This window comes from Choloepus didactylus, chromosome 9 (genome assembly GCF_015220235.1).
Source record: "Choloepus didactylus isolate mChoDid1 chromosome 9, mChoDid1.pri, whole genome shotgun sequence".
Classification (NCBI taxonomy): domain Eukaryota; kingdom Metazoa; phylum Chordata; class Mammalia; order Pilosa; family Megalonychidae; genus Choloepus; species Choloepus didactylus.
In genome coordinates, this window is record NC_051315.1 from 48,567,857 (window position 1) to 48,593,980 (window position 26,124).

A 26,124-nucleotide genomic window follows, 5' to 3' on the forward strand; every position below is an offset into this window, starting at 1 on the left:
GTTATAGACCCAGTTCTTTTTCTCCCTTTTCACCATGGCTGCCAGGAAACTCATAATCACTGAAGTTCAACTGTAGTGACTGTGAAGGCCTTTTGGTGTGCAGAACTGCATTCTGTGCTCCCCTTTACTTCACTGTTGTCCCCCAAGCCCTGATTTTTAAATTTTTGTTTCATTGTGTTTCCTGTAAGTTGCCTCAATCCTTGTAAAATAATTACAAATAAAGAGACAGATCGCTTCTTAGCATTTTGGCTAAGATTGAGTGAAGAGACTGACAGGCAAACAGTTGGAAGATTGGAAATTGAGAGAAACAGAAAATCTCTATAAAATGAAATAAGAAAATTATGCATAATAATAATGAAACAACTTCTTCAGTATTTCTTGGGAGAAAATAAGAGGCAAAGCAGTCAGGAAAAATAACTGTGGCTCCAGGAATGTATCAAAGCACCATGTGTAATCAAGTGGATATCATGGGATTCCTGCTTAGACTTCTGGGAAGAAAGTGTCAAAAGAGTTCTCAAGATAGAGTTGAGTATGTCAGCAAAGTACATGGGTATCTGCAAATCCACAACCTGCGGTGTAGAGAAGATTTGACTGAGGGTAAAAAAGTCAAAATGATGTTATTTGGAAAGTATGTTACACTCTACTTGACAAAAAAAAAAAAAAAAAAAAAGATGATGCTTTCTTGTTACGCATTCCAATACTGTCAGAGCAGGACTGACAAGGGAAGGTCAAAATCAACCTTTGGGACATCTGCTCTAAGTCTCATCCAGCAAGAGCAGATTTACCAGCGTCTTCATTTGTTTGGCTGACAATTCCATCTCTCAGAAGATTTCTTTTAAACAGTGAGGAATACTGCTACCCTGGAGTGAAGCCTGATCAGTAGAAAATAAACTTGTGGGGAATGTGGAAATAACAAGATTCTCAGAAGAATGTGTTTATGTCATCTTGGCCCCCTCACTGATCTCCCAACACTTTATTTAGATCTTACTTTTGTTTACTTTTCTTCGCAATTGTAAATTCCTTGAGGACTGGAACCATATCATGACATTTTTTTGTGTGTGTCTTCCACTGTCTGGTGCAGTATCTTTTAAACAACAACAAAAAAAATTAATCAAACATTTGGTGAATTGGAATATGCTGAACATAATGACTTGCATAATTTCAGGATGATCTGAAAACATTCTTTGTAAAAACAATTCTTTTCTGATTATAAGATGTTTTCATTGTAGATAAGTAGAAAACTTTTCATTATCCTCCCACCCAGAGCTAAGAATGTTGAAGTACTTTCTCCGTATCTGTTTTTACTTAAATTTTGCTTCATCATTATGGCCATATTATATCTACAGCTCTGTACTCAGCACTTTTCATTAACTTTATATCCTGATCATTTTTCATGCCATAAAAATGCCTTCATTTAACAACTACATAATATTCCATTGCATGTCTTTATCATACTTAATTACTGTGGTTTAAAAAATAAAACAACTTAAGGATTTTAATTGGCTACAAGCTCTAAGAATTGTGGTGTGTCAGAAAGGAAACCAGAAGGATAGTGCTGGAAAAGAGAGAGGAGTGAAGTCTCAGGCTGTTTCTTTGGGTCTGGGTTTCCATTTGGAGGAGGGCGAGCTGATGGCATGGAGAGGGAAAACCAGATCTGCTGAGGAACAGTTAAAGCTACAGGGACTGCTCAACCCAAGACAGGATCTGTGGAGTAAGAAAGCAGTCTTCCAAATACATGAACTGACTGACTGACTGAGTCTGTGGCATCCCAGGTGGCAGAACTAAGGCTGGCAGGTGGGAGTTACAAAGATGTGGTTTTGATTCCTTAAACAAGTTTAAGAGCTGTTCCAAAAGGATGCAGGAGGCCTGGTGAGTTGGGGAACCCGGTCATGGAGGTGCTGGAGCAGGAGATACCCACAGTCTCAGGTCTGTGTCTTGTGTGAGCAATGGAATAAGGTAGATCAAATCTCAGTCTCCCAGAGTCACATTTTTTTGGATGAATAATAGGGTTAAAGTTTGTTTTTACTCCTAAGCCGCCTGTTTCCAATTTTGAGCAGCCCAGAAACCTGCCAGCTCTTTCTTTTGCCTGGGAGTCACGCGGTCTGACCGAGCTTTCGGCTCCCTTCCCCTCCCCGCCCCTGATTTAAGGCGCTCCCCCATCTGAGCCATAATGCTCACGATGACCGGGGGAGCCGCCAGCATTGAGTGGGTAATGGTGATTGTGTTTCGGTTCTTGCAATTAACCCCAAATTCAAGAACTCCCAACCCTGTTATCCCCGGCGGTCTGTGCTTTGAGATTCTAAATATCCACAAACAGTCCCGCCTCCAAGGTCCTTGTGCCTCCTGCTTTGGAGTTCACGGTTGAACGTCGAAGAATAATTTAAAAAAAAAAATCCTCCCTCTAGTGGTTTAGGCTAAAACATTCTCTTACCCTACAAAGACCGAGAGCACACACACAGGAGACGCTCTGGAGCCATTTCACGGGATTGAAATTCCATTGCCTCGCGGAGTTTATTCCTCCACGGAGAGCAGGGCACGGATCGCGCCTCTGTCGCAGCAAGGCGCCGAGCTGCCTGCTGGGGCTCGCGAGCGCCCCCCTCTCAGCCCCGGGCCGCACGGGACCGCCCACCCGCAGGGGCGGCCCAGGCGGTTATTTCATCACTCTGGTATTTCAGGAGAAGAAACGGCCCGGCTTTTCTAAAACCCTGAGCTCCATCCAGACTTCTTTTCCCGTTCTCATCCTACTTTCCCTCTTCTGAGGTGTTTTTGTGTGTGTGTGTGGACCCCACTCAGGCTGGCAGGCACTGCCTTCCACCACGTGAATTTTTAACCAGAATTTGTGTAATTCAGGCACCAGTGGGCGCTCCTAGCACTGTCTCGCAGGAAGGGCATGAACAGCGGCGGCGAGGACGTGAGTGGGCACCCGGCTCCCAGGACACCCCCTGGCCCTCCTCACCCCAGCCAACAGAGAGCGTGAAGTATGCGTACCAGGGAGTAGCTGCCAGTCCCTTCTTCCCTCCCTCCAGCTAAAGAGTTCTGCTTCCGTTTCCGCTTCCAATATGGCTCAGAAACGGAGGAAATCTTGGCTCCGGATGATCTGAGGAGCCATAGCCTTTTAGAAAGGTGGGATTTATCCCCAAAGGTGCCACACTTCCTTATTTATATGTGAGATATAGCTTCCTCTGAAAAGAAATAGTGAATCATTTCTTTTACATAGAAGAGGTGCTCTTGAGAAAGTCTTTCAGTATGATTATACAGTATAGAAATTAATTTCTGTATATAATGCAATCAGGTCGATGCCCTGTGGAACTCCAGTGACGTAAGCTTTCTTAAAATATAAGAACAAAAATAAGGTTAACTAAACCCGAGGTGCCTGGCAGCCTATTCAGTTATCTCTTCACTATCTTTGGTCTCCATCAACCGAAAGAACACTGTGTGAAGCTGGAATACAGAATGAGGCCACATGGCTCCCGTTCTTAGCCAGTGTCTCAGAGGCCATGCTTCTACTCTGCCCCAGCATCTTCATCACTGAAGTACTGGTTACCATTTGAGGAACCTGTTTCCTTTTTTGAAACTGCCATTGAGTACCAGGGCTTTCTTGGCTCTGGCAAATAAAGTGCTCTAAACCTCACTTAAGTAATTCGTACTGCACACTATCCACAGTACAGGGGAGGCAAACAGAAATGGAGCATAGCAAATACTTTTCTTGCTTACTCCTTATACTACCATGACGCAGCCATTGGGAAGCAGAAAACAAATAATTTGTAATTGCACTAAAACATTTAATCCACTTGGGGTAAAAGGAGTCCATTTCCCATATTAAATGATTCCCTGCCATGAAGCAGGCCAATGAGGTAAAGAGGGTAGTTCTCCATGAGTGCAGTACAGGGGCCTCCTTATTGGGAACAGCTAAACAAGGCCACTCTTTATGCAGATGCCCATGATCATAAAGGCATGGGTAAGCCCATCTTGAAATCCTTACCCACATGCATACCAGGACAGGAGACTTTCTATTCAGTCCACCATGCTGTGAGGGCATTGACAAGCAATGAAACTGTCAAAAGGGTCGCAGTAGGAAGGAGGAAGAAAAGGGGTCTGGTTTTTTGGTCTTTAAGAATTGACCAGTGGTGGTATATTTTGGACTGGACTTTTGCTGAGATGAAATGTGGTGAATTGGTAGGTGGTCTCTGGTCAGAATACATGGATTTAAATAATCAGCATTAAGAGGTGGAAAGGTTTTTCTCCATTTCAAGAAAATATATTTGGAGTATGTATTGAATCTGACATCCTTTTCAACTCATTTTCAAACCAATCTATGGAGATGAAGAGATTAAAAAAAATGAAATAGAATTCCGGTATATATTTAATCTACTTAAAAAAAAAGACAGGAAACAAAATTTCAGATGTTTTTTATTCAAAGGTTCTCAAAAGAAATAAAACAGAAAAAAGCTAACAATCTGATCAAATGTACAGTTCAAAAATGTCTTTTGGCATTTAACAACAAGTCCTAAGAAACAAAACTACAGAGTTATCTTGAACCGGACAAATAAGTTACCACTGGCAAGTTTGTGGCACTAGTAAAACAAAAATAAAAAATTAACTCTCTTGATCATATAGATATCTCTATGAAAATCTTTTTTTTTTTTCAATCTGTACAAAAGGTCTTTCTTCATAAATTAATTTTTTTATAATTTAATGGCTGTCTACTATGTGATGTTTAACTGATTTTTTTTTTTTTTTTTTTTTTATGTACAGAGGTTATGTTTCCCAAATCTTACCCAGACGAGTATGGCACTTAGTTCAGACATTTCTAGCAGCAGATTTTCCCTCCCCTCTAACTGAGCTATCAAACTTCTGTCTTAACTAATGCAAAAATATCAAGTAGTGAGCGACCCAGGTTTTATAAACGTACTAGGTACAGGGAGAGTGCTGCGTTCAGTCTGGACTTTTCACAAAGCAGTAATATTCCAGGGAGCATAGAACCAATAATACCACAACTTTAAAAAAGGAAACAAAAACAAAAACAAAAACACATTTCTCTTATGACTATGTAATTTTCACTAGAATCTACACTTCTCAGAGCAGCAAGGACTTTTGAAACTATGAAATGTCACTGACATCTATAATCAAATACAAGCATAAAATTTAAGAACTAAAAAATACTCAAAAGAAATAACTGCTTAGCCCTAGCTCCTGAGCTAGGAGGATTTGGTCTGTGGAAACAGGGAGGGCCAGCAACCTGTCCCAGCACAAAAGAAAATAGACTCTGAGGTAGATAACTGATCATACACAGTTGACCAGACAAGTACACAGTTTTGGAAGACAACTTAATTTACCATTGCTTTTAAAACATATGCAATTGTCTTAATAAAAGAGCTTTAATAACAGTGGAGTATCTTATATGTACTAAAGTAGAAATAACTGTGTATTTACGAATCAGGAATTTCATAGTTTCAAAATTGGTTTTTCTTTACACTTAACACTTGTAGTGATGATGTAAAGTGTGGCACTGCTTGGATCCAAATCTTCCTTCATGCTTTTTTGTTTGTGTGTGTCCATACATCAATTAAAATTATAAAACCTAAATGCAAAGGTACAAAAAAGGCACATTCTCCTAACCGCAAACTGGTCCGGCAAAATAAAGAGCACAGAAGATATGATGCTGAGACATGTTGGAGCTACTGGTTACTGGCTCTTCGGTCTTTGGTGAAGTTACCTTTAAAAGTGCCAAGTCATTTTTATTTTTTAAATTTACCTAATAAAGAGAGAGAAAGAGAGAGAGAGAGAGCTAGTAGCCAATCATTTTGCTTCTATTCACATCTCAGCTTACGTTTGAAGATAAATCCTTACTTTTAACTTTTGCCATTTAGTTGCAATAGCAACGTTTTTTTTATTTTTATTTTTTTCAGTTTGCCAGATCTCAGGCATAATTCTCACTCTAAAGCACTATCATTAGTATAAAGGAAGAACAAAACATTCAGTGACTCCCCTCCCCCACCCCCCCACCCCCATTCCCAATGCTACCTACACTAAATCTAGAACATCAAGTTAGTTTTTTTTTTCCTGAAAAAAGGCAAAAAAGACTTTACATTGCATCATACAGCAGATATCCTAAATCAGTCAAACTATCAGAGGAAACTGTTGGCGTACAGCCTTACAAACAATTTACCCTATTAAAAGTTCCCCAGTCAGAAAATGTGTTTCACACAAAACATTTTTCCCTTCTTGCATTTCACTACCTTACACATTATTGGAAAAATCATTAAAAACACCTACTACATATTTAAAAAAGCCAAAATTTCAGCAACTTTTTATTGACTACCTTTTAAAAGCCCTATGCTGCTGTTTTACAAGGCATAATAGACCAGCTCATTTGGTCAAAGCATTCTACATCATTAGTTAGAACTAACTTTTACTGAAACAGCTACAGCATCAAAAGATTTAAGGCAAATTGGAATTCATAGAAAAGGATAAGACACTTCATCCTACGTTGAAAGAAAAACGGAAAGCTAAGAAAAGAGACACTGACAGCAACACTGAAGACAGCAACACTCGCACTGCAAGCACAGAACACCATCGGTCAAGTCGGACTAGTTAAACTTCGGTAAGCCCATTTCATACAGCTTTTAAAAAAACACAAATTAAAACACAAAATGAACAAAACCACAAAAATCCGGTCATGCACTTGGATAAGTCTTCATGGTCTTTGTGCACACCCAGAAAATTGAAGTCTTTTTTTTTCTTTTTCTTTCTTTTCTTTTTTCTTTTTTCTTTTTTTTCTTTTCTTTTTTTTTTTTTTTTTTTTGCATCATAACATTTAATAAAAATCTTCCGTTTTTTTTCTTTTTTGGATTTTTTTTTTTTTTTTTTTTACTAAAATAAACCTGTTCGGGGGAACAGCTACTAGATGAGTTTAAGGGTTTTATGCACCTTATAGAACTTATAGCAAAAATAGTTTTAGTTGATTTCATTATAAATAACGTTTTCAAGAACCTGTGCAAAACTGTCAATAATTTCCTAAAGCACAATTGATCAGAAAAATCCATGATTGTTCAGCCTTCACACCTTTCTTCATGTAAGAACACCCTTTTGTACATCTGGAAAAGGAAAATAAGAGAAAAAACAAATGATTTTGTAGAGTTCGTATAATACACAATGGAGTTCTTTTTAACCTTTTACTTATTTTACAGATATGTGTTTCAAAAAGGCTGTGCTCATTACTGGTGGGAGTACTCATAGACTAATAAATGCAAACTCTAGAAATAAGGGTCACTTTCTATGCTTCAAGTCTGCTTTTCAAATCTGGGACCTGTTAAATACTTTCTTCTCAAAGTTTACCAGAGCCAAATGCAAGTAGGTCTCTAAAGATGAAGGGTGACCTTATGAAATCAACCTACATACTGTGGCCAAGGCAATGCAGAAACTAGGATGTGCTAAGTTCCATGCAGTTATTTTACTGTAATCTGCATGATAAAATAAAAAGTTTTGAGACTTGTGGATGAAGTGAGAGCTGAGAAAATAATCTCTCAGTCTGATAGTACTGACATTAAACTCAGAGGCAATATACTGCTGGTAGATTAAGTGACAAAGTATACTATATTTTCTTTGCTTTGTATTATAGAAATATAGGATATGTCTTGTAGGACAATCTTGGTACCTAATGTTCCTTGATGTATTACAGATGGTAGGGGTGCAAGAGTAAATATACACCTGACTATTCAATGTCAAGCTTTGTTCTTTTTAGACAATTATTAATATGTAAATCTACAAAATCACTGATTTTAATATTTTAACATAACTGAATTCCTTGGCCATGATTAAAGCAGTGTGCCTAAGCCAATTTGGATGACAGATTTGAGGTACTCTCTCTAAGCATGATTTTTTGTAAAAGAACCATAGAATTTCCTTGATTTTAGTCTCCTAGTTACGGAGACCTTTCCCACCTACCTCACAGTTACTTATTGGGTTGAAAGGTATATGGAGAATGATCATTAGATGTCTCTACAGCCACCTGCTGCTGACCACTTGCCTCCTACAACAAAGCAGAACAAATGATTCGTATTAGCAATGAAATCCAGACTCTGCTTCCTAGGCCTGACTGAGCCCAACGGTATACACCTTAAAACAAGGACTCATGAAAGTCAATTTCTTCTTGTCATGTAGAGCTTTCAAGGTTAATCAGTTCCCTAAGTAGTTGAAATGTGTGAAAGACCCAAAGAACCTCCCATCCCAACTTTTATACCTTGTCTATCCTTATTAAGCAAAATTTATTAAACAAAGCTCTTTTCCTAAACCCTTGGGGCCAGATGTGCTTTGGAATTCAGTATTTTCAGGCTTTAGAATCTGAAAAAATATTACGTGTGCTGTATGTCATATAATATACCAGTGGGGTCTCGGGCAACACCTCATAAACATATTAATTGTTCTACACTGCAAGGCATGAATATTTCACAGTGAGTGGGATAAGGACTTTGTTTACCTCATTCAGGTCAGGTGTTGCCATAGATCAGGTTTTTCACTCAAGGAGTTATAAAGGCAATTTTTATTTTTGGAAATTTTTAGATTTCAGAATTGCAGATAAGGGATTGTGGACTTTGGCATTTGTGGTTGGCAACAACTGCACAAATTTAAATCAATCAGAAGCAAAAAAAAAAAGAAAAAGAAAAAGAAAAACAAGCCATGATCCTATGGCCCTTTTTGGAATTGGAATATCTGGGATTGGGTTGAATTTACTTGGAATTTTATGGTACTTTGCAGGAGAAATGTACTTTCTGTCCAATCATAATTCAAAGATCAAACTCATCATCATAAAAAGAACCAAGAGTTATTTAGCTATTAACAACCTCTATAAAAACAGGTATGATTTGTTCTTCATTCCCATTTTAATTTTATCTAATTTCTTGTAATTATTATTATTGATACCATATTTAGTATGAGGATTGAAAACTTCAGATTTATCTTAATTTGCCTGTAAAGTATCATTTTATAGGTGACAAATCAGAGCCTCGAAGAGGTATGAAATGTGCTCTAAGCTTGGAAGATATTTCTGGGAGTCTTGGGGGTGTAGTCTGAGTGTTGCCGCACTAATATGTAGGTAGAGAATTACACTTCATAGTTGAAAATAATATTCTAAATATATTCTCCCTCTGAACTCAAATTCCCTATCCAAATGTTTGACTTCAGATTGATTTTTGAGTTTTATTTAATTTACCCATTTCCAAAATTACTCATTGCCAAAATCACCACTGGATGGTCTATACCAACCTCAACAGGAACCGCCGTTGTCTGCACATGTGTATACTGTGGCAAATAGGCTCCTTGCATAGCTGACGTTGCAGGCATGTACTGAAAAGAAGAATGTGGTCAGGCAGGTAATGACAAGCTTGGCCAAATTCTGAGTACTTGGGGAATTCTGAGATGGGATGCAAAGTAGGTACTTGGATGTCTCAAAGAAGAAATTTAAACAGGCTACCTCCTCAAAGCTTAATTAGTGTACCTAAACATGTCACATGGAAGGCAAAGTGAATGTTTTCTACTTTTTGATTGTATCAAACTGAAAATCCCACCTTTCTTTGAATTTCCTAACAAAGAAGCACATTAAGAAGATCATTAAGGCTCTTATTCTCAATAATTTGGTATTAACTACTGTGTTATTTTAGAAGATCTCTCCTCAAAGGACCTCATTAGAATTTGTATCTGCCTACAGTATTGCTTCTAGAGATGGAGACCCTGGGGGAGTTAATGACTTACTGGATCTTTAAGGGGTCACTGCAGAACAGGAAATAGGAGTCTTGCTTTCCTGATGCTGACAGCCATGCCTTCTCAAAGGCAGGAGAGCTAGTCAATCTCATTGGTCACGTGTGGCCCTGGCTTGGCATTTAAAAGAAGCTGCTTCTGGTTTTGAGTGTAAGAGGAGAAAATCCACTAACCCTTGGTTCTTTCAAGCCACCGTAGATATGGGCTGAATTAAAAACCTTTGACCACCTTACCATTTAAATGCTAAGCATTAACAGCGCTAGACGCTGGTCGGTACCAGCTCAATCTCAATACTCAACGAAGATACCTGGACTTTCAGGAAATGAGTCAATATAAGACTGTGATTCCATGCTCCCAAATTCCATAAAAGAATAAGCAAATGAGGAAAAACTCCCTGCCTTTACCACGTGTAACACTTTCATCTTTTGGTTGGTTAGAACAGGTCTGGCCAAAGTGTTATGAATGGCTCCAGTTCCAAGAGCTCGAGGTGTACATACTATATTTTGGTAAAGGAAAGGAACCAAGAGGATAGATCTTCAGTGAACCAATTAATTGAGAAGCATCTGATTATCCACTATGTGGAAGGCAATCTGGAAGTGAAAGGGGGTCAGACAGAATCTTTGTCATCACAGAGCCTGAAATTGATAGGGAAGACACAGATGGCATTAATTTACTCTCCTCTGTTTGTTGAGATACATGATATTAATTTGCCACCTACTGTTCCGGTGCTGCCTAGTGACAGATGACTCATCTGTTGGGCCAGAGGGCTGATCATAGATGCAGGCTGTAGTGACATGGTGTGCTCCATCGAGGGAGTTAACACAGCACCCTGAAGGAGTCGGAGACAAGAGCAATGTTAGACAGCCTGAGGGGGAGTTAAGATTCTGTAATTACCTTCTGCAAAAGAAATACTTTAGTTTGTTGAGGAATGTGAAACAAAAATAACCACGCTCTCAAACTCCCAAATGGTAGCATAAACAATTTCCTAAGTATCTTCTTCTAGATTGCTTTTCCTGGGACTTTTGTATTGCTTATCAGGATACCCGTTTTGAATTCTAGAAAGCTTAGGGCCAAATGTGTGGCCCTCTCAAGGATTTCATGTATCTTTGAAAAAAACATTAAATACACTCTATAGTAAGGTGAGTAAAACTCAATTAAAAAAAATGTAACATATACATAAGCATAACAAATGTTCCTGTGACTAAAGAAATCACATTTGTTATTTACAGAAGGAAATGTCACTACTTAAGTATTTATAATTTCCACAGAGAGGATAAATAACAATGATGAACATTCTTAGCTCTATTTTGCACATTTATATAGACATTAAACATAATGTAAAAAGAGAGAGCTGTTTTATCCCAAGTACTGGGATTTAGTCACTCAACTGAATGATCTCCTACAGAATTGGAGTGGGTAAGAAAATAGTGCCCTGCCTACTTAAAATATGATGTATTTTAAGATCTTATTGATTACAAACTTTGCTTAATAGCTACCAATTTGTTTTTAAGATAAGGTGAGTGGAAATTTTACAATGAACTTCACATTCTCATATTTCATACTTAAAATTTCTCATATCCCATACCATCTTTGGCAAATGGTTTTACTCCAGAGAGTACGCACAGACAGCTGACTTGCAAACCACAAAGCCATTAAGATGAAACACTTACAGGGTGCTGTAGGATATATGGTTGAGGTTGCATCCAAGAAGGACTTTGCACCTGGAAAAGGGAGGATTTTGAAAGAATTACTGATTTCCATTGAAATGCTTACCTATTTCTCTAGAACTCTTTTTAATCATGTTAAAGATCTACAGAAGCAAGATAAGGAAACAATACTATCAACGATTAAAAAGATTAAGGCAGTTAGATTTGTTGGCGAACTGGTCACTCTGAATGGGATGAAATGATTATTTAGAACCAATTTCCACTTGCCCACTCAAGGAATGGTTACTAAATATCAGGCACCAAAGAGGAAAAGGTGACTAAGATTTGGGCCCCACCCTCAAGAAATTTACAGTGTAAGCAAGGGAGATAAACACATGAACAACTCAAATAAATAGTGAAAAGTGTTATAATCAAGGTATGAACTAGGTGCTTTAAGAATACAGATGAATGAGGATTAATTCCAGCATATCTGATTAGACATGAACCCTTAAAATATGTGCTAATTTATTAAGAAAAACCAAATTGAATCCCTTTTCTGATACTCAGGACATTAGGTTTCAGAAATCCTGTCTGATGGTCAACAATTTCTAGTTAGTATAGAAAGTAAAAATCCAAAATTCAGATTTAGGACATTAAACTTAATTAACTATATCTTGACATCTATGGTCAAAAGGGCATCCACACAGTTGACTCTCTGGATTGAGAAATTGAGATGTGAGAGTCAGGTTCTGTGGCAGGAAATAGAGTATGTTTATTCTACCATTCAAGAGAAAAACTTGTTAGTCCAGATGCCCAGAGCTCTCCAGGGTCCATATAATTTTAAAAAACATTTCAGTTTCTAATTTGTAACAATAAAACCCTCTAATATCTTATCGCTTATTGTTAAATTCAGAGGTTCTATAGAGAGGATATGGGGAAGAGTCATGGGGGAAGAACGTATTGTGATTTACCTTGATAGCAGAGCCCCGATACTTGTTTTCTCTGGTTTCCTTTGCCACCTAAGGCAGACCAAAGTTAAGTGCTTCTGCCTTGTTAACATGTCAGTTATATGGACTGCAGCCTTTCCCCTCTGGGGTATTAGTGGTTTCTTGCAGATTCCAATTTCTCAAATCCAACTGCATAAGGATATGGTGGTTTAGTGAAGAAAGGCCCACTCCAACAGGAATGCAGGGCCATCGCTGGATAAGGCGAGCAGCTCCTTGCAGAACCCGATGTGGGCTTGATGCCCCCATATTTTTTTGAATGCTTCAGTGGTCTTAATTTAATAGTTTGTAGCATTACAGGGTTAGGGAGCTATGACAGCTAATCCAAATTTCCTTCCTAAGCAGCAAATCAGCTGCTGTCAATTTCTATTCCTCAATTTTCCCTAATTATAAAATGGGAATAATAATCTATGTCCTATGAACTCTTTGCCATTGGTTCTTAACCTCTTTTGGGATATAGGTCCCTTTGAAAATCTGATGAAAGACTTTCTTTCCCCAACTAACTGCAAACATACAAGCAACATTTTGCAAACAATTTAAGGGGATCACAAACCACATAAACATCATCACTGACCCTATGGGGTCCCTAAATTTATGGGATTAAGAATCAAATTCTTGAAGGCTATGGTACTGTCAGGCAAATGGAATGAAATTCCACATTATTTTAGGGAAGTACAGAATGCCAAGAGAGGAAATCAGGTGAACTGATATGTTGTTTCCAGTTAGTCATATCAAATATATAACCAATACTGATCTCCTAACTTTTTATTCTATGAAATGATTCTACGGCCAAAATGCATACTGCTTTTACAGTAAAGAGAGATGTACTTTAACAGTCATAATATATATAGAACATAAATTCTAGTTAATATGCACAATCTTTCATTTGCCTAAGAATAAGCTTACTTGTCCCTATTTTTAGGACTATACAAATGACAGAGGTTTCCAAGTTCAGATAGTAAAAGAAAGATGACTACTGTTTCAATCAGACACATGAAATGGCTATTAGGGATAATGCACTGGAGTAGATCCTACAAGTCTTATGAAGGTAAGGAAAAGGAAGAACTCAAGACCAAAACTATTAAAGAGGCATTAAATGACTGAATACTATGTTAGCACCAGGATAGCTAACATAACAGCCCAGAGAGAAGAAAAGAAAAGATGAACAAGTAACAACTTAGGGAAGGGAGGAGAAAAGAACCTAAAACTTGAAGGAGGCTGTGGATACTACTTTTACGACTTCAGTTATAACTCTTATTCTCTTAATTCAGAGGGTAGAAAACTTGTCCCCTTATGGATTTTAAGAATCTAAGTTAGTGCATTTGATCACTTCTCTGTTATTTAAAATCACCTTATGTTTTAGACAGAACCAGCTTTATGAGATTGCTTATGCTGTCCAACTGATTATAAAAATTATAATGAAATACTCTTATTATCAGTCAGCTAATCCTGCATATTAATGATGATGATGAAAACATTTACTGTTTGCTAATGATATGCCAGGTACCATGCTAAGCTCTTTACATAATCTCATTTAATTCTTGCAACAAGTCTATGAAATAAAAAATATTATTATCCCCATTTTACAGATGAGGAAACTGAGGCTTAAAGAAATTAAACAACTCAGCTATTGGACTAGATACTGTAGTCCCCTAACCACCAGAAATCCAGGAGTCCAACATCTAATTCAATTGTTTTAAAACCAGAAATACACAAAAATTTAATTTAGTCACATAGGATCACAACAGTCAACAAAAAAGAACTATGCTTCCAAATGTCTGTGATCGAACCCCATTATAATGCTCATGTCTGGGTCAAGTTGCAATAACTCCACACTCTGACACAGGAGGAGAGATGCCTGAATGCTACTGGGTTTGTGGGGAGTAGGAGCTAACCCCATAATAAAACCAAATCAATATTATGACAAGGGGCTTACTAGAACTTTGTTTCCAAGTTGGGAATTTAAGGTAAAGCCTTCTCATAAAATAATCTAAACAGGGAGTCACCTCTTTTTGTGGCTTCAGAGTTCACTGCATTGCTCATTTAATATTACCTAGATGGCATGTATCTTAGTTTATTAGCATGTTTACTTGTGCTTTTTTATCAGTTCTTGCTGACCAATGAACAAAGTCAAGAGTGTACACCCCCCTTACTCCATATTGTATCTAATGGCAATTCTCTTTAAGTTTCAATTTCTGGGACATGTGATGTCCAAAAGCAGGGCCCGCTGGAGAGAAAGATTTGGGTTCATCCTAATTCTAAAATGCCATGATTCCAAGGGCTGAAAACTGACAACTACTTTTCCTTGCTTTACATTCTGTACATAAAGGTAAATCATCATGTCAAATACAACAGCAGCTTATTCTAAATTGGGTATCCAAGCTGCATGACATTTGACTTACATTTCATGATAAATGTCCAAAATTTTAAGACACATATAAAAATGCAGCAGTCATTCACAGTCTGCAAGATGCTACACTGTTGATGAATCCCAAGGGTACAAACCTGGTAAGCAGATACAGGAGATGCAATATAGGGTGTAATAGAAGTTTGAGTGATCATTCGGTTTGTAGCAATACTGTATGGTGAAGGATAAAATCTAGAACAAACACAAAAGCCTTTATTAAGTAACCCTTTAAAATAGAATAATTCATGGAACAAATGTCTGATATTTTCCACCTTCACATTTTCCATCAAGCCATTATAGACTTGTCTTAATGACATACCCATTCTGTATAGCAGCTGTAGTTGGGTCATAAGTAACTGTCATTCCAGCCTGTAAGAAAGAGAAAGCATTATCAACGTTCATTTAGAAAGGCACAATTTAAAAATTCCATTTCTTAGAGTCGTGGCAACATAAAACAGTGATAATTCAGTAGCATTTTATAAAATTGGGATTTTATGTTAGCCAAACACAATTATAAATTCAGTTTTGGAATTAAGCTCTAGATCTGGTGCTGTCCCATATGGTAGCCATTAGCCACAAAAAAATTCAGTCCCTCCAGCAGACTAGTTACATTTCAAGTGATCAATAGCCACATTGGGCTGGTGGCTATTTTTGACAGTACAAATCATAGAATATTTCTACTGGACAGTGCTTCTGTAGATATTCTCATCTGTTATGTTTCTTTTTAAAATAAAACATTGAAAATAAATATGGGAAATGGAAGTGCAACATTTTATTAAGGGATTGAGAGTTTTTTTTAAGAAAATATTCAAAAGAATTAAGGAAAAATCTCAGTGGCAATATACTATTTTACATTAGTTTAACAATATTATTTACAATAATTTCTGAATAACTGTAAATGTTAACCCCTCTAAGAAACCATGGCATAAAAAATATAACAAAACACTGCTCCACTCTTGTACACTGCTTATAGCAATTTAAAATGACTTTTTTTTTTTTTAAAAAAAAAAACTTTTTATGCAGCTAACTCGTCAACATAACTGTTTCTGCCCTCCATCTGTCTATATGGAGAACTGACACTCCCTTATACATTGGGAAGAGTTTAAGTCGACAAGATTTGGATTATAAAGTACCAGCAGGAAAGTTTTGTGTAACTTTTCATGTGCGCTTTCACGAATATACACCCACACTAAAGTTTTAAGAAAGGACTTACAAGTCTCACCTCTCCTTCTCTATGCCATGGTCTTCCATTAGGGATATATTTATTTGGGTTCTGTCTCTTCTTCTGTCCTCCGTCTGCAAACTTACACAATAAGGGTTCTGTAGGTGCTGAATAAACAGAGAAAAATCATATGAAACCAAAATTATATGTGCGTGTAGATGACAAAAAAAATGTAACTGAATTTCTTTTTTAATAGAGGCCGTGCCAGTGCTGAAAGAAAACTGATACACACTTTAAGGTCAAAGTTTACTCAGACTCATAAAATTTTTCACTGCTGAAAAATACAGTACAGAGTAATACTGGTTATATTTCCAAACCAGAGTGTAATGTAATGAAAACATTTAAAGAGCTATTCTGAGGAAGTAATGGAGTCTTCTGATTCATTTCTGTCCTTTTTAACGTGTAGATGAATGACTCTTCATTCTGGGCCCTCTCCAATTCCACCTCTATACCGCAGCCAAAATAATCTTCAAACGCAAATAGGATTGTGCAATCCTCCCTCCTCCCACACTTAAAAAAATGCTCAAGCAGCTTTCCATTGTAATTCCTCCAAGAGGCCTTCACTTACCTCCCTCATGCCCCACCAGAAAACAAGTCCCTGTTTACACCATTCACACCAGCCTGGACTTTTATTCCGAGCATTTATAACAATTTGCAAGTGTGGTTATTTGTTTGGTGTTTTGATGTTTCACCTACTAGAGTGTAAGCCCCATGGGAGTGGTGATGATGTTTGTTTCGTTCGCCATTGCATGTCCGGTGCCCAAGTGTCAGCATGGAGCAGATGCTTATTCCATCATGGGTGAACCAAGGAGTCAATGTAAGTAGGTCTCAGTTACTAAGGTTTGGGATACAGTGTGAAAGATAGCTATTGTGATAAAGCTGAAAATACCTGCCCACCCAACTCGCAGGTTTTTCCATGCATTTAATCATCTTATATGCTGCTGCTTTACTATGTATCCACCCTACAAAATGATCCAAAGAACTCAAGAAACTAACAGAAAAGCAAAAGATGGAGAGACTCTCTTCTGGGGATATAAAAGAAGAGTTCTACAACTATTTCAGTGAAAACAAAACAAAACAAAAAAAGATGGTATAAGTTACCCTGACACCTACTTTTTCTTTGCTCTTTCATAACAGAAATAGCAGTGTATTCCTGAATGCTGTGCATCTTTCTGAATGCTTCTAGTTAATGTAATAAAGGCAATCACACCTTCCTGTCTGGCTCCCACATTCTGTCCTTTGTCTACTAGAGAACCATGATTACTACTTTCAAGTTCTGTTTCAAAGTTAAATAGCCATGAAGAGAAAAATATTACTGTGGAAAATTTACTCCTTCATCCTTTGCCTCTTATTATCCTAATTCATCTCTTATTTTATATCACTATTACCCACCCACTAATGACAGGTTGGAAGCAATAGTGCCTCTCAACACTTCTCTGCCAAACAAAACAAAACAAAAAAATCCAACTGCAATTCCTTTTCAGTGAGCTGTCTGGGCTAGTACATGGCACCCCTTTCTCTTTGCCCTGGTGTGAACACTCCGGAGAGATGGGTTAGAACGTGGACTCTTTTCCCAATGGCAATGTACTACGGGGTACAAGGAGGTAAGAGCCAAAATGACTATCAGCCAGGCTTGGCGCTTCCATTCACAAAGAGGCCTTTGTCTACCTTCTGACTCCAACTCCCCCAGGTTTTCCTTAACAAGAAACTACCATTTAAGGCAAAATGGGAGTGACAAGAGGTGGACTGGGGCCAAACCCCAGACTATGGATGAACTATACTCATCCTTTCCAAAAAAGGTAGTGACTTTTGGAAATTTCTACCTTCACCAACAATCACAGACGCAAAGTAAAGCAAGAGCAAAAGATGCAGTGAAGCAAGAGAGACTTCTAATCACTGACAATGACTTTAATTTTATAACTGGGTCATTCGAGGGCAAATGAAAACTAGGGCCTAGAGAACATAGCATCCACCTAGAAGAAAGGGAAAAAGGGCAGTCTCCACCCTCTGAGTAAGGACTTATTTTACACTTGGAATCACCCCAAGTTACTAGTCACCATTGCCTTCATAGACAACCAAAAGAAATGCTGCTTAAAATTCCAGTGCTGAAACCCCGCTCAGCTTCCTGGGGACATATGTAAGCATGCACATGTGTATGTCTGGGAGGGGCTAAGGGCTGTCTGTGTCCTGGGGTAGTGGGGCATGCCTCAACGTGATTTCTAAGGACAAGACAAGAACTTAGAGAAGCAAGATCTCACTCCCCATAGATCTAAAAATGTCCTTATGGCACCAAATGTTTTCTCCAAAAACATATGAGGTTAATAGGAGTTTGCCCCCACATAAACTTGTAGGGTCAGAGTGGGTATAAACTCTTAGCACTAGCACTATGTAGGTCTTTACCGCAAGGAGACAATTTAATCTACAGGATTTATAAAGATTAGCTCTTGGACTGGAATTCAATCTTTTTAAAAGAGTTTACTTGGTTCAGCACATGGAACAAACTGACCATTTCCCTCCATTCACATCATCTTCAAGTTGAACTCATTCGAGTTCTACAAATGCTGCCCAAATACACAGGCATGGAATGAAAACAGTTAAGTAGCAAGACCCCAGCGAGCGGTCGAAGCCCAACATTTGGTGAAAGGCCAACTGTCCTCAGCTATGGATAAAGTAACTCATCTAGCCTTTGCCCTGTCAAAGAAAAAGAAATCCCAGGCGACAACAGAGCCTGCCAAAAATGTAAAATGATGAGGTAAACATCAAGTAAGCAATGACATGTTTGCAAATATATCATTTAAAAAGAAACAATTGGTACAGGAAATCATTTAATTTTTCAAAAACTAATTATATTTACTGCATGAATTTTTCCCCTTTAAGCCAAAAAGGTAAGTAGCTAAAAGTCTGTATGCTGGTAGGTGTCCCATATCTCAGGAAAAGTTTCTTATTTTAAAGAATTATAATCAGGAGAAATGATACATTTTTAGATAGTTGCAGGTTACTGGTTTCAGGGAAATGAGTGCCCCAGTACTCCATGAGAAGCAACATAAAACTTGAACAGCTTCTTTCACCTATAAAAAATCTCTTTGGACTATTGATCAGTCAAAAATTTTTTACTGAGTGCCTGCCACGTGCCAGGTACAGTGCGAAGATGGTGGGGATACAGTGTGGATAAAATCAGGTCCTTGCCTTTATGGGCTGGCAGTCTAAAGGCGATGGAGAGTGTGCCCAATCTTCTGAAACCTGTTTTAGTCATTTAAGAGATGTTTGTTTTTAGTAAAAATGCCACCCAGAAGCAAAATATTTCTGAAGCAGGAACAGCTGTATTGTTTTTACAATTGCTGCTCCATGTACTTGGGTGACCTTATGAGAAAACAGCTATCCCTATAAATTCTTGGTATCTATTACAAGAAGATTGTACCATGTGCTCCAGGAAAGCAAACTATGTGATGATTTCCTTAAGAAATTTCCAGGTATTTTAAATGCCAAAGGACCACATTTACTGTACTATGTGATCTTTATTATGATGTTGAGATGATTTGTTAGATTTTTGGGGAGAAAAATGAACAAACACCCAGACCTGTGCCATGGCCCTTAATATTTAAATGTGTATGAGACTGTTAAAAAATGAGAGATGTCATTTGATTGGCATCTCCAGTGGCTTAAGCCAAACTGGGGGCTGAGGTGGAGGGGTGTCCCTCATTTGCTTTTTCTGGGCTCCAGGTTGAAGAATCAGGAGTTTCTCTGTGATGCTAGCTTGTTCTAGAGAATGGACACTTCAGATGGCCTCCGTGACTGCTTTTTTTTTTAAAAAAAGTGTCCTGCATGCTAGTAATATGACTGTGCAAGTGTAAGTTTGGGTATATTAACTTAAAATAAACTAGTATGTAGCAGTTAATCCATATCTTTGACATGGTCACTTTTCTAGATTAGGAACCCTTAGCTTAGGCAAAAACAATAATTGCAAAGAGTTCTAACAAATGATTTGTGATTTAAGATATATTCGTGTACTAAAATTATATAAAAATAATATAAAATTACAAATAATCAATTGATTTTGCCAAGTATGCAGGGCATTCTAGGCAGAATTTCCCCTTAATTAATCACGAGACTTAGGATTTGCAAAGGGTGCGTCTCAGATGTCTTATGAAATGTCTCAGGTCAGATTCTCTTCATTATTACTCAAGACAGAAAAGTTATTTTCTTGTTAATTGGAACCAACAGGAAAATGTATCTCTACCAAATGTTTGACTGACCTTGAGCATTTGTTAAAAGCTCTGGGTAACACCACAAATGCAAACACTGATCTAATACATTTTGGAACTGCTTAAGAACCATCGAAGGTAATAGTATTACCAGATTCTCCAAAATGTCCTTAATGGGGCTTTGAGAGCAGGGTGATCTTTTACAAATGCCCAGTTTTCTGGCACTGACAATCCTTCCTAAGACACTATCAGCCATTGGGTGATGCCCACAATACTTACTGCACATCTTCAGGTATTTTCCTTACCTATCTTCTGAAGTTCAAACTTTACAGCAATTCAGGCTCAACTGTCTTTCCTTGGTATTCATACTGAAAATCACCTCTAGAATGCCTGCTCTGACTAAACGCTGTAAGGCTTCCTATTTGGTCTCCTGGAAGTCCTCGCTGATTATCTAATGAAGTATCTCAGTGGACCTTTTCGTTCCTGTGTTGTAAATAAGGTCTTCTCCATGCTGTTTCCAGTCAGACACTGACAACAATAACAGCTAGAAAAATTGCTACTTCTAAACTCCCATTTTTCTGATTATGCTATATTTTATCTTATTCAACATGCAGTGAAACGTAAACTGTCCTTGATGGAAGCTTTTCCATCAGTTGTGGAAAACTAGTTCACTCAGCAACTGTAATTAGCTTTCTTTCTGATAATGTTGGCTACTTTCAAAATTCCTCTACGGATTTTCTTTGAAAAATTTCAACCTAAGGATCAAAAAAATATTGTCTTTTTTTGGGGGGGTGGGATGTAACATCCTACCCTGCTTAACCCCTTCCTTGTTTGTAACCACTTTCTGCCGTCCTACTCAATCTTCTCTACACAGACACCCTCTCTCCCACACCAGTTTTGTTATATCCGGTCTCTCTTCCTTCCATTACCCTAGTGTTTCCATTGCCCACTCAGTTGGAGGAAAGAGCAACATTTGCTATATCCACATGTTAGCTTGGTTTCTGCTGGTTTTAGGTATTTATTCTTATTGGAAGTCTCCAACCCACCAAACCAGAGTCATGTACTGGTAAACTAATGATTTAACAATATTAAAGTCAGGTTAAATAGAAAACAAAAACTCAGAAACCCCATAACCCCAACATAAATATTTTAATATTCTATATTCTTTTCTAAGTCTATATATATATATTTACTTTTCACATTTGCAACGGACAGGTAGTTTTGTCTTCTTTTTCTTCTGCCATTTACATTGTGGACTTTTCTCTATGTTGTTATAGAATCACTTTTTTTTAAATGGCTACATAATGTTCTATTTGAAAAGGGGTCATTACAATTTCTTTTTATTATCATAACTAACACTGTACGGACATCTCTACACATGGCTTACTTATCCCTTTAATCTCAGTGCCTCCTGCTGTACTGATGGCCATGTTAAACTGAACACTGGTTCTAGACCACGCTCCCTGGGTTGGTAATTCAGATCTGCCATTTACTAGCTAATGATTCCAGGCAAGTTATTCTGTGTCTCTAGCTTCAACATCTGTGAAATGGGTATAATAACAGTATGTACTTCGAGGGTATGCTACCATTAACATATAAAGTACTTAGAACAGTTCAGAAAATATTAGCTATGGTTATTACTATTATTAAAACAAGCTCAAATTCTTAAATTTTGGCTCTTCCTCTCACTTTTGGATTATTTCTTTACAATATATTCTCAGGAGAGGGACTTCTGGTTTGGGAGTTATAAACATTTTTAGGCACTGGCCTTTTTTCCACAGGTTTCTTTGATTTTGAGAGATTTAATGAGCTGGCGAGGATTGCTGCCTTGGCTTTTCATAGAATGAAGAAACGGTCAAGAGATAATTAAGGATAAAAATACTGGCAAAAGCCTTCTAGAAAACTATTTCATAGCAACACACACATCTTCCACCCGAATCCTTGTGCTTTCAATAAAATCTTACTCTACTATTTATTGCTCCTCCATGGAAGAATGCAAGAACATGGTAGCGAAAGGGTGTAAAGCCATGATTTGGGGCGGGAGGCAGCTGGAGGCTGGATGTGCTTGATGGTGAATCCCCTGCCTGAGGCGGCCTCACCACAAACCTGGTACAGCACTTAAAGCATTTGGGGCTAAAATACTGACAATTTCTGTGTGATCCTTTGTTACTTTTTCTAAAACTAGATTGCCCCTCTGTGGTGAAGAATCGCTTTGAGTTTTGGATGTGCAAGACAGCCCTGGTTCACTTACTACCTGTGATGGTTAGCTTCACGTGTCACCCTGGCCAGGTGATGGTGCCCAAGTTCTGGTCAAGCAAGCACTGGCCTGTTACTGCAAGGACATTTCATGGCTGGCTAATAAACTAGAAGGGTTTATTATTCATCTGTGGCTGATTACATCAATGAAGGGTGTGCCTTCCGCAATGAGAGAATTCAATCGGCTGGATTTAATCCGATTAGCTGAAGAATTTTAAAGGAGAAGAGAGAGAACTTTCACTTCTTCTTCAGCCAGCCAGCCTCTCCTTGGGAGTACATCAAAGACCTTCACTGGAGTTGCCAGCTCACTGCTTGCCCTACAGAATCTGGACTCATGCATCCTGCCCTACAGAACTTTCCCCACAAGTGTGTGAGACACTTCAATAAAATCTTGTGTTTACAGATATCTCCCCTTGGCTCTGTTTCCCTAGAGAACCCTAACTAATACACTACCCAAAACTGTTTAGCACTTTTGTTTTCCTGGCAATGGTTGCTCATGAGAGGGCAACCCTTGGAGGGCGCATCTAAGCTCCGTATGCATAGAGACTCTAGGTACATATTGGGTATACACTGGGTGAGGGAGACCTGAGCAGCTTATACTCCCAAAGGTATGACCCCAAGTCCTAAATGTACTGGGAGCATCGCACAGGTCTTCGAGTACTTCTTTTGCCCTACAGCTGCCAAAATAATCTGTTTTTACAGAGCACCAACTAACATTAAGGGAACAAAATGGGCAATAAAAACCTTTGAAAAATCTCCAAGATTTTTACTAGAGTCATAATTTTCCCTTTAAACATTACATTTTCTGCCCTCTGGCATAGGACAATGCCTTAATAATACCACCTATACACAGAGAGTTATTAAATGTGGGTGAGAGTGGTTTTCAAGCTCTGCTGGGCACATACCCAACCTGAAAGTCAGAGTAAAACAGAAAGCAGATGTACAACAAGCTGGAGTCTTCAGATGGAGTCTGCCAGCTGTCACATATGCACTTCATTGATGCTCCTCTGTGACACAGATGAAGCCTCGGGCAACAAGGCAGGGTGATGCCAACTCGACACTGGGAATCCAAGTGGGCCTTCACATACCCAGTGACAGACAAGTACTTTAAACTCTCTGCCCTCAGCACTCGAGGACTTATTCAGACTTCATTAACATCACGGAGAGGTCCAGAAAGAGAGAGGGTGATTGTGGTGTCTCCTGCAGCACTGAGCACACACTGTTAGCCTTGGTCTGTGTGGGGGTGTATTCCACAGAGGTGAGATGGCAGGCATAGGGCAAGCAGGGTGCCTGAGCTGTTTTCAGCATTGGGAGGCTCAACTAACATGCCACATGCACCAGTCTTCTCAGAGACTGTACTTTCCACAAGGGAGGTACTGGACAAGCATTTTTAGACAAGTCCCTGAAACTTGACCACGTGTTACAGTACTTTTGCTTTTGAAAAGTCTCCTAATTTGGACATCAGCTCTACATAACTAAAATTTCCCATCCTTGGTTTCTAACATTCACTGTGTAGGAAACTGCCACCATACTATTTCCACATGATGAAATATTAAGCAAATATTAAGGAGTTACTGAGAAATCTCTTTATGGAACTCACCTAGAACGCCTCATGAAGAAGTCAATGGTACTTTTATCCTGGTTGGGGACTTTCAAGCAAATCTAACTTCTTGCAAACCAGCAAGCACTCAAAAGCAAGGCAAATCCAAACAAAGAATGATACTTCAACATTTTCAGGGAAAAGTAATGAGGGCATGGGTAGAGGATAGAAGGTCTTATGCTATAAAAAAAGATAAAGCCTCTTTTAAAAAATGGTAATATCAGGCACAAAAGCACAGTGTCTAACATGGGTTTCTTTTTTTGTACTTGGCTCCAATGTCACAGGCAAACTGCCAGCTGTGCAAGAATCCAAGTACTTGGACAGACAGAAACCATCCCTGACAATTCTGCTTATGCCAGCTAAGCAACTTGCATCATTACATAAACCATCCTCTGACTGCATTTATGAAATGTTATGTCTGCCTAGCAATGGGGCCAACATTATTTAAAAATTAAAATGGAGGCTCATTCAATTTACCCTGGACTGACACCATTTTTTTTTTAATCTGGTTCTACTGAAAATAATCATATGCCCTCCATGGAAAAACTGATGTTATGGAGTAGTAGCCATTCAGGTAACTGAAGATGAGAGAACAGTATCGGATAATAGCCTGGTGGTCAAAGTTAATTCTCATATTAGGTGTATTAAACATAAACATAAAAATAAAAATAATCCAGAGAAGTTGAAATTCTGTTGTGAGTTCTCAAGCCTACCAGGGACTTGTTCTGGGGAGAAGTTGAGTTCATTGGAACAGTGAGCATCCAAGTCCTACAGTGTACATTTCAAACTAATGCCTAAAGGCAGTTCAACCTCATTTACATGCAAAGAGGTGTCCAAAAAGGGCCCCACAATGGCCATGATCATTGTGATGAGCTCTACATGAACGAGGCTCTTGGAAACCAATTGGTAACTTCCCTTGGTATGGGGTGATGCACAGGCTTTTTGTGCCTAGCACAAAATTAAAAACAAAACACAGCCCCAGCCCCCAAAGATCTTGTAATCTAGTTGGGAACCAATCCAAATTAATGCACAGGAAAGATCACTAAACACTGGAAAACAGCATAAAATTAAGTACTGATTCAGAGCAGAGAGAACAGCTCGACGGCAAAACTGTACCCAAGGCAATGATGTTCTTGGTGTGGAAGGAACCTGCCTGTTTCCAGGCACAACTTGGGAGAACGGTTTCTCTTCTAGTACAGAAAATCCTACAATCATTTACATGTGCTTTGGAAATCAAGGCCTTTTTCTCCTTGAATGGGTGTGACAGTCTGAGAACCCACTTCAAAGTAAAAAACAAGGAAAGGACAAAACCATGAAGTCCTTTGGAGAGAAAAGGAAACCGTCCAACTTCCATCTGTGATAGCATAAGATCTACGGGAACCTGCAGATCTTATCTCTGACTGGTACAACATCAAAACTGCTGTGTCCTGGGATTTTTCTTATTTCTGGTCAAGCTTTGTTGCATGCTATAGAAGAGTGAGCTGAGAAAACAAAGAGGTCACAAGTAGGTGGATGAGCAGCCCCTTCAGAGAGGCTAACTATGCAAAGAATAGGTCCTGACTATGCAGAGAATGACAAAAGGGAAGTGAAGGAAACAGCAGGGGTCAACTGTGTACAGGTGTTAAACTCCTAAGGACTGATACTACAGGGTTTACAGAAGGCTCCAGGGTATGAAATTTCTCCTTGTCTTTACTTGGTTGCAGGTTAAAAACATTCCTTTCTTTTTTTTTAACTCAAGTGTTGTTGATGGGAAAACAAAACTAACTTGGAAAACAAAACAAAAAAAGGAAGGCAGAGTCCCTTGGAACAGTGTTCTTCCAGGTCTAGCTCCAACCTCTTGCCTAAGGGCAATTTTCAACCTCATATGCAGCCATACAAACTGTGCTGCGGCAACCGTCAGGTTTTAGTAGTAAAGATCAAGTGTAGTCGGTTATGTTATGCATACTTACAAATTAGTTTCTCTATGAAATGAAATTCAACTGAATACAATTAAAGTAAATCCCTCATCATAATCATCAGTCATCCAGTTGA

At 38.5% G+C, this 26,124-nt stretch overlaps 1 protein-coding gene across 7 annotated transcripts in view; it reads right to left on the bottom strand.

Annotated features, from left to right (window-relative positions):
• Nucleotides 1-6,843: 6,843 nt before the first annotated feature.
• The window catches only part of RBMS1 (RNA binding motif single stranded interacting protein 1), a 241,111-nt gene continuing 221,830 nt past the window's right edge, over nucleotides 6,844-26,124 (bottom strand). For 4 of the 7 annotated variants that reach the window (XM_037849559.1, XM_037849558.1, XM_037849562.1 and 1 more), the window contains exons 7-15: nucleotides 16,027-16,142; nucleotides 15,133-15,182; nucleotides 14,912-15,005; nucleotides 12,374-12,421; nucleotides 11,427-11,477; nucleotides 10,475-10,585; nucleotides 9,265-9,345; nucleotides 7,948-8,032; nucleotides 6,844-7,097 (exon numbers count right to left, since the gene is read on the bottom strand). In XM_037849559.1, the coding sequence (XP_037705487.1) occupies nucleotides 7,955-8,032; nucleotides 9,265-9,345; nucleotides 10,475-10,585; nucleotides 11,427-11,477; nucleotides 12,374-12,421; nucleotides 14,912-15,005; nucleotides 15,133-15,182; nucleotides 16,027-16,142 (629 nt within the window). In that variant the 3' untranslated portion in view covers nucleotides 6,844-7,097; nucleotides 7,948-7,954. The remainder of the gene's footprint in view (nucleotides 7,098-7,947; nucleotides 8,033-9,264; nucleotides 9,346-10,474; nucleotides 10,586-11,426; nucleotides 11,478-12,373; nucleotides 12,422-14,911; nucleotides 15,006-15,132; nucleotides 15,183-16,026; nucleotides 16,143-26,124) is intronic. The other 3 variants (XM_037849561.1, XM_037849563.1, XM_037849564.1) reach the window with 3 other exon arrangements.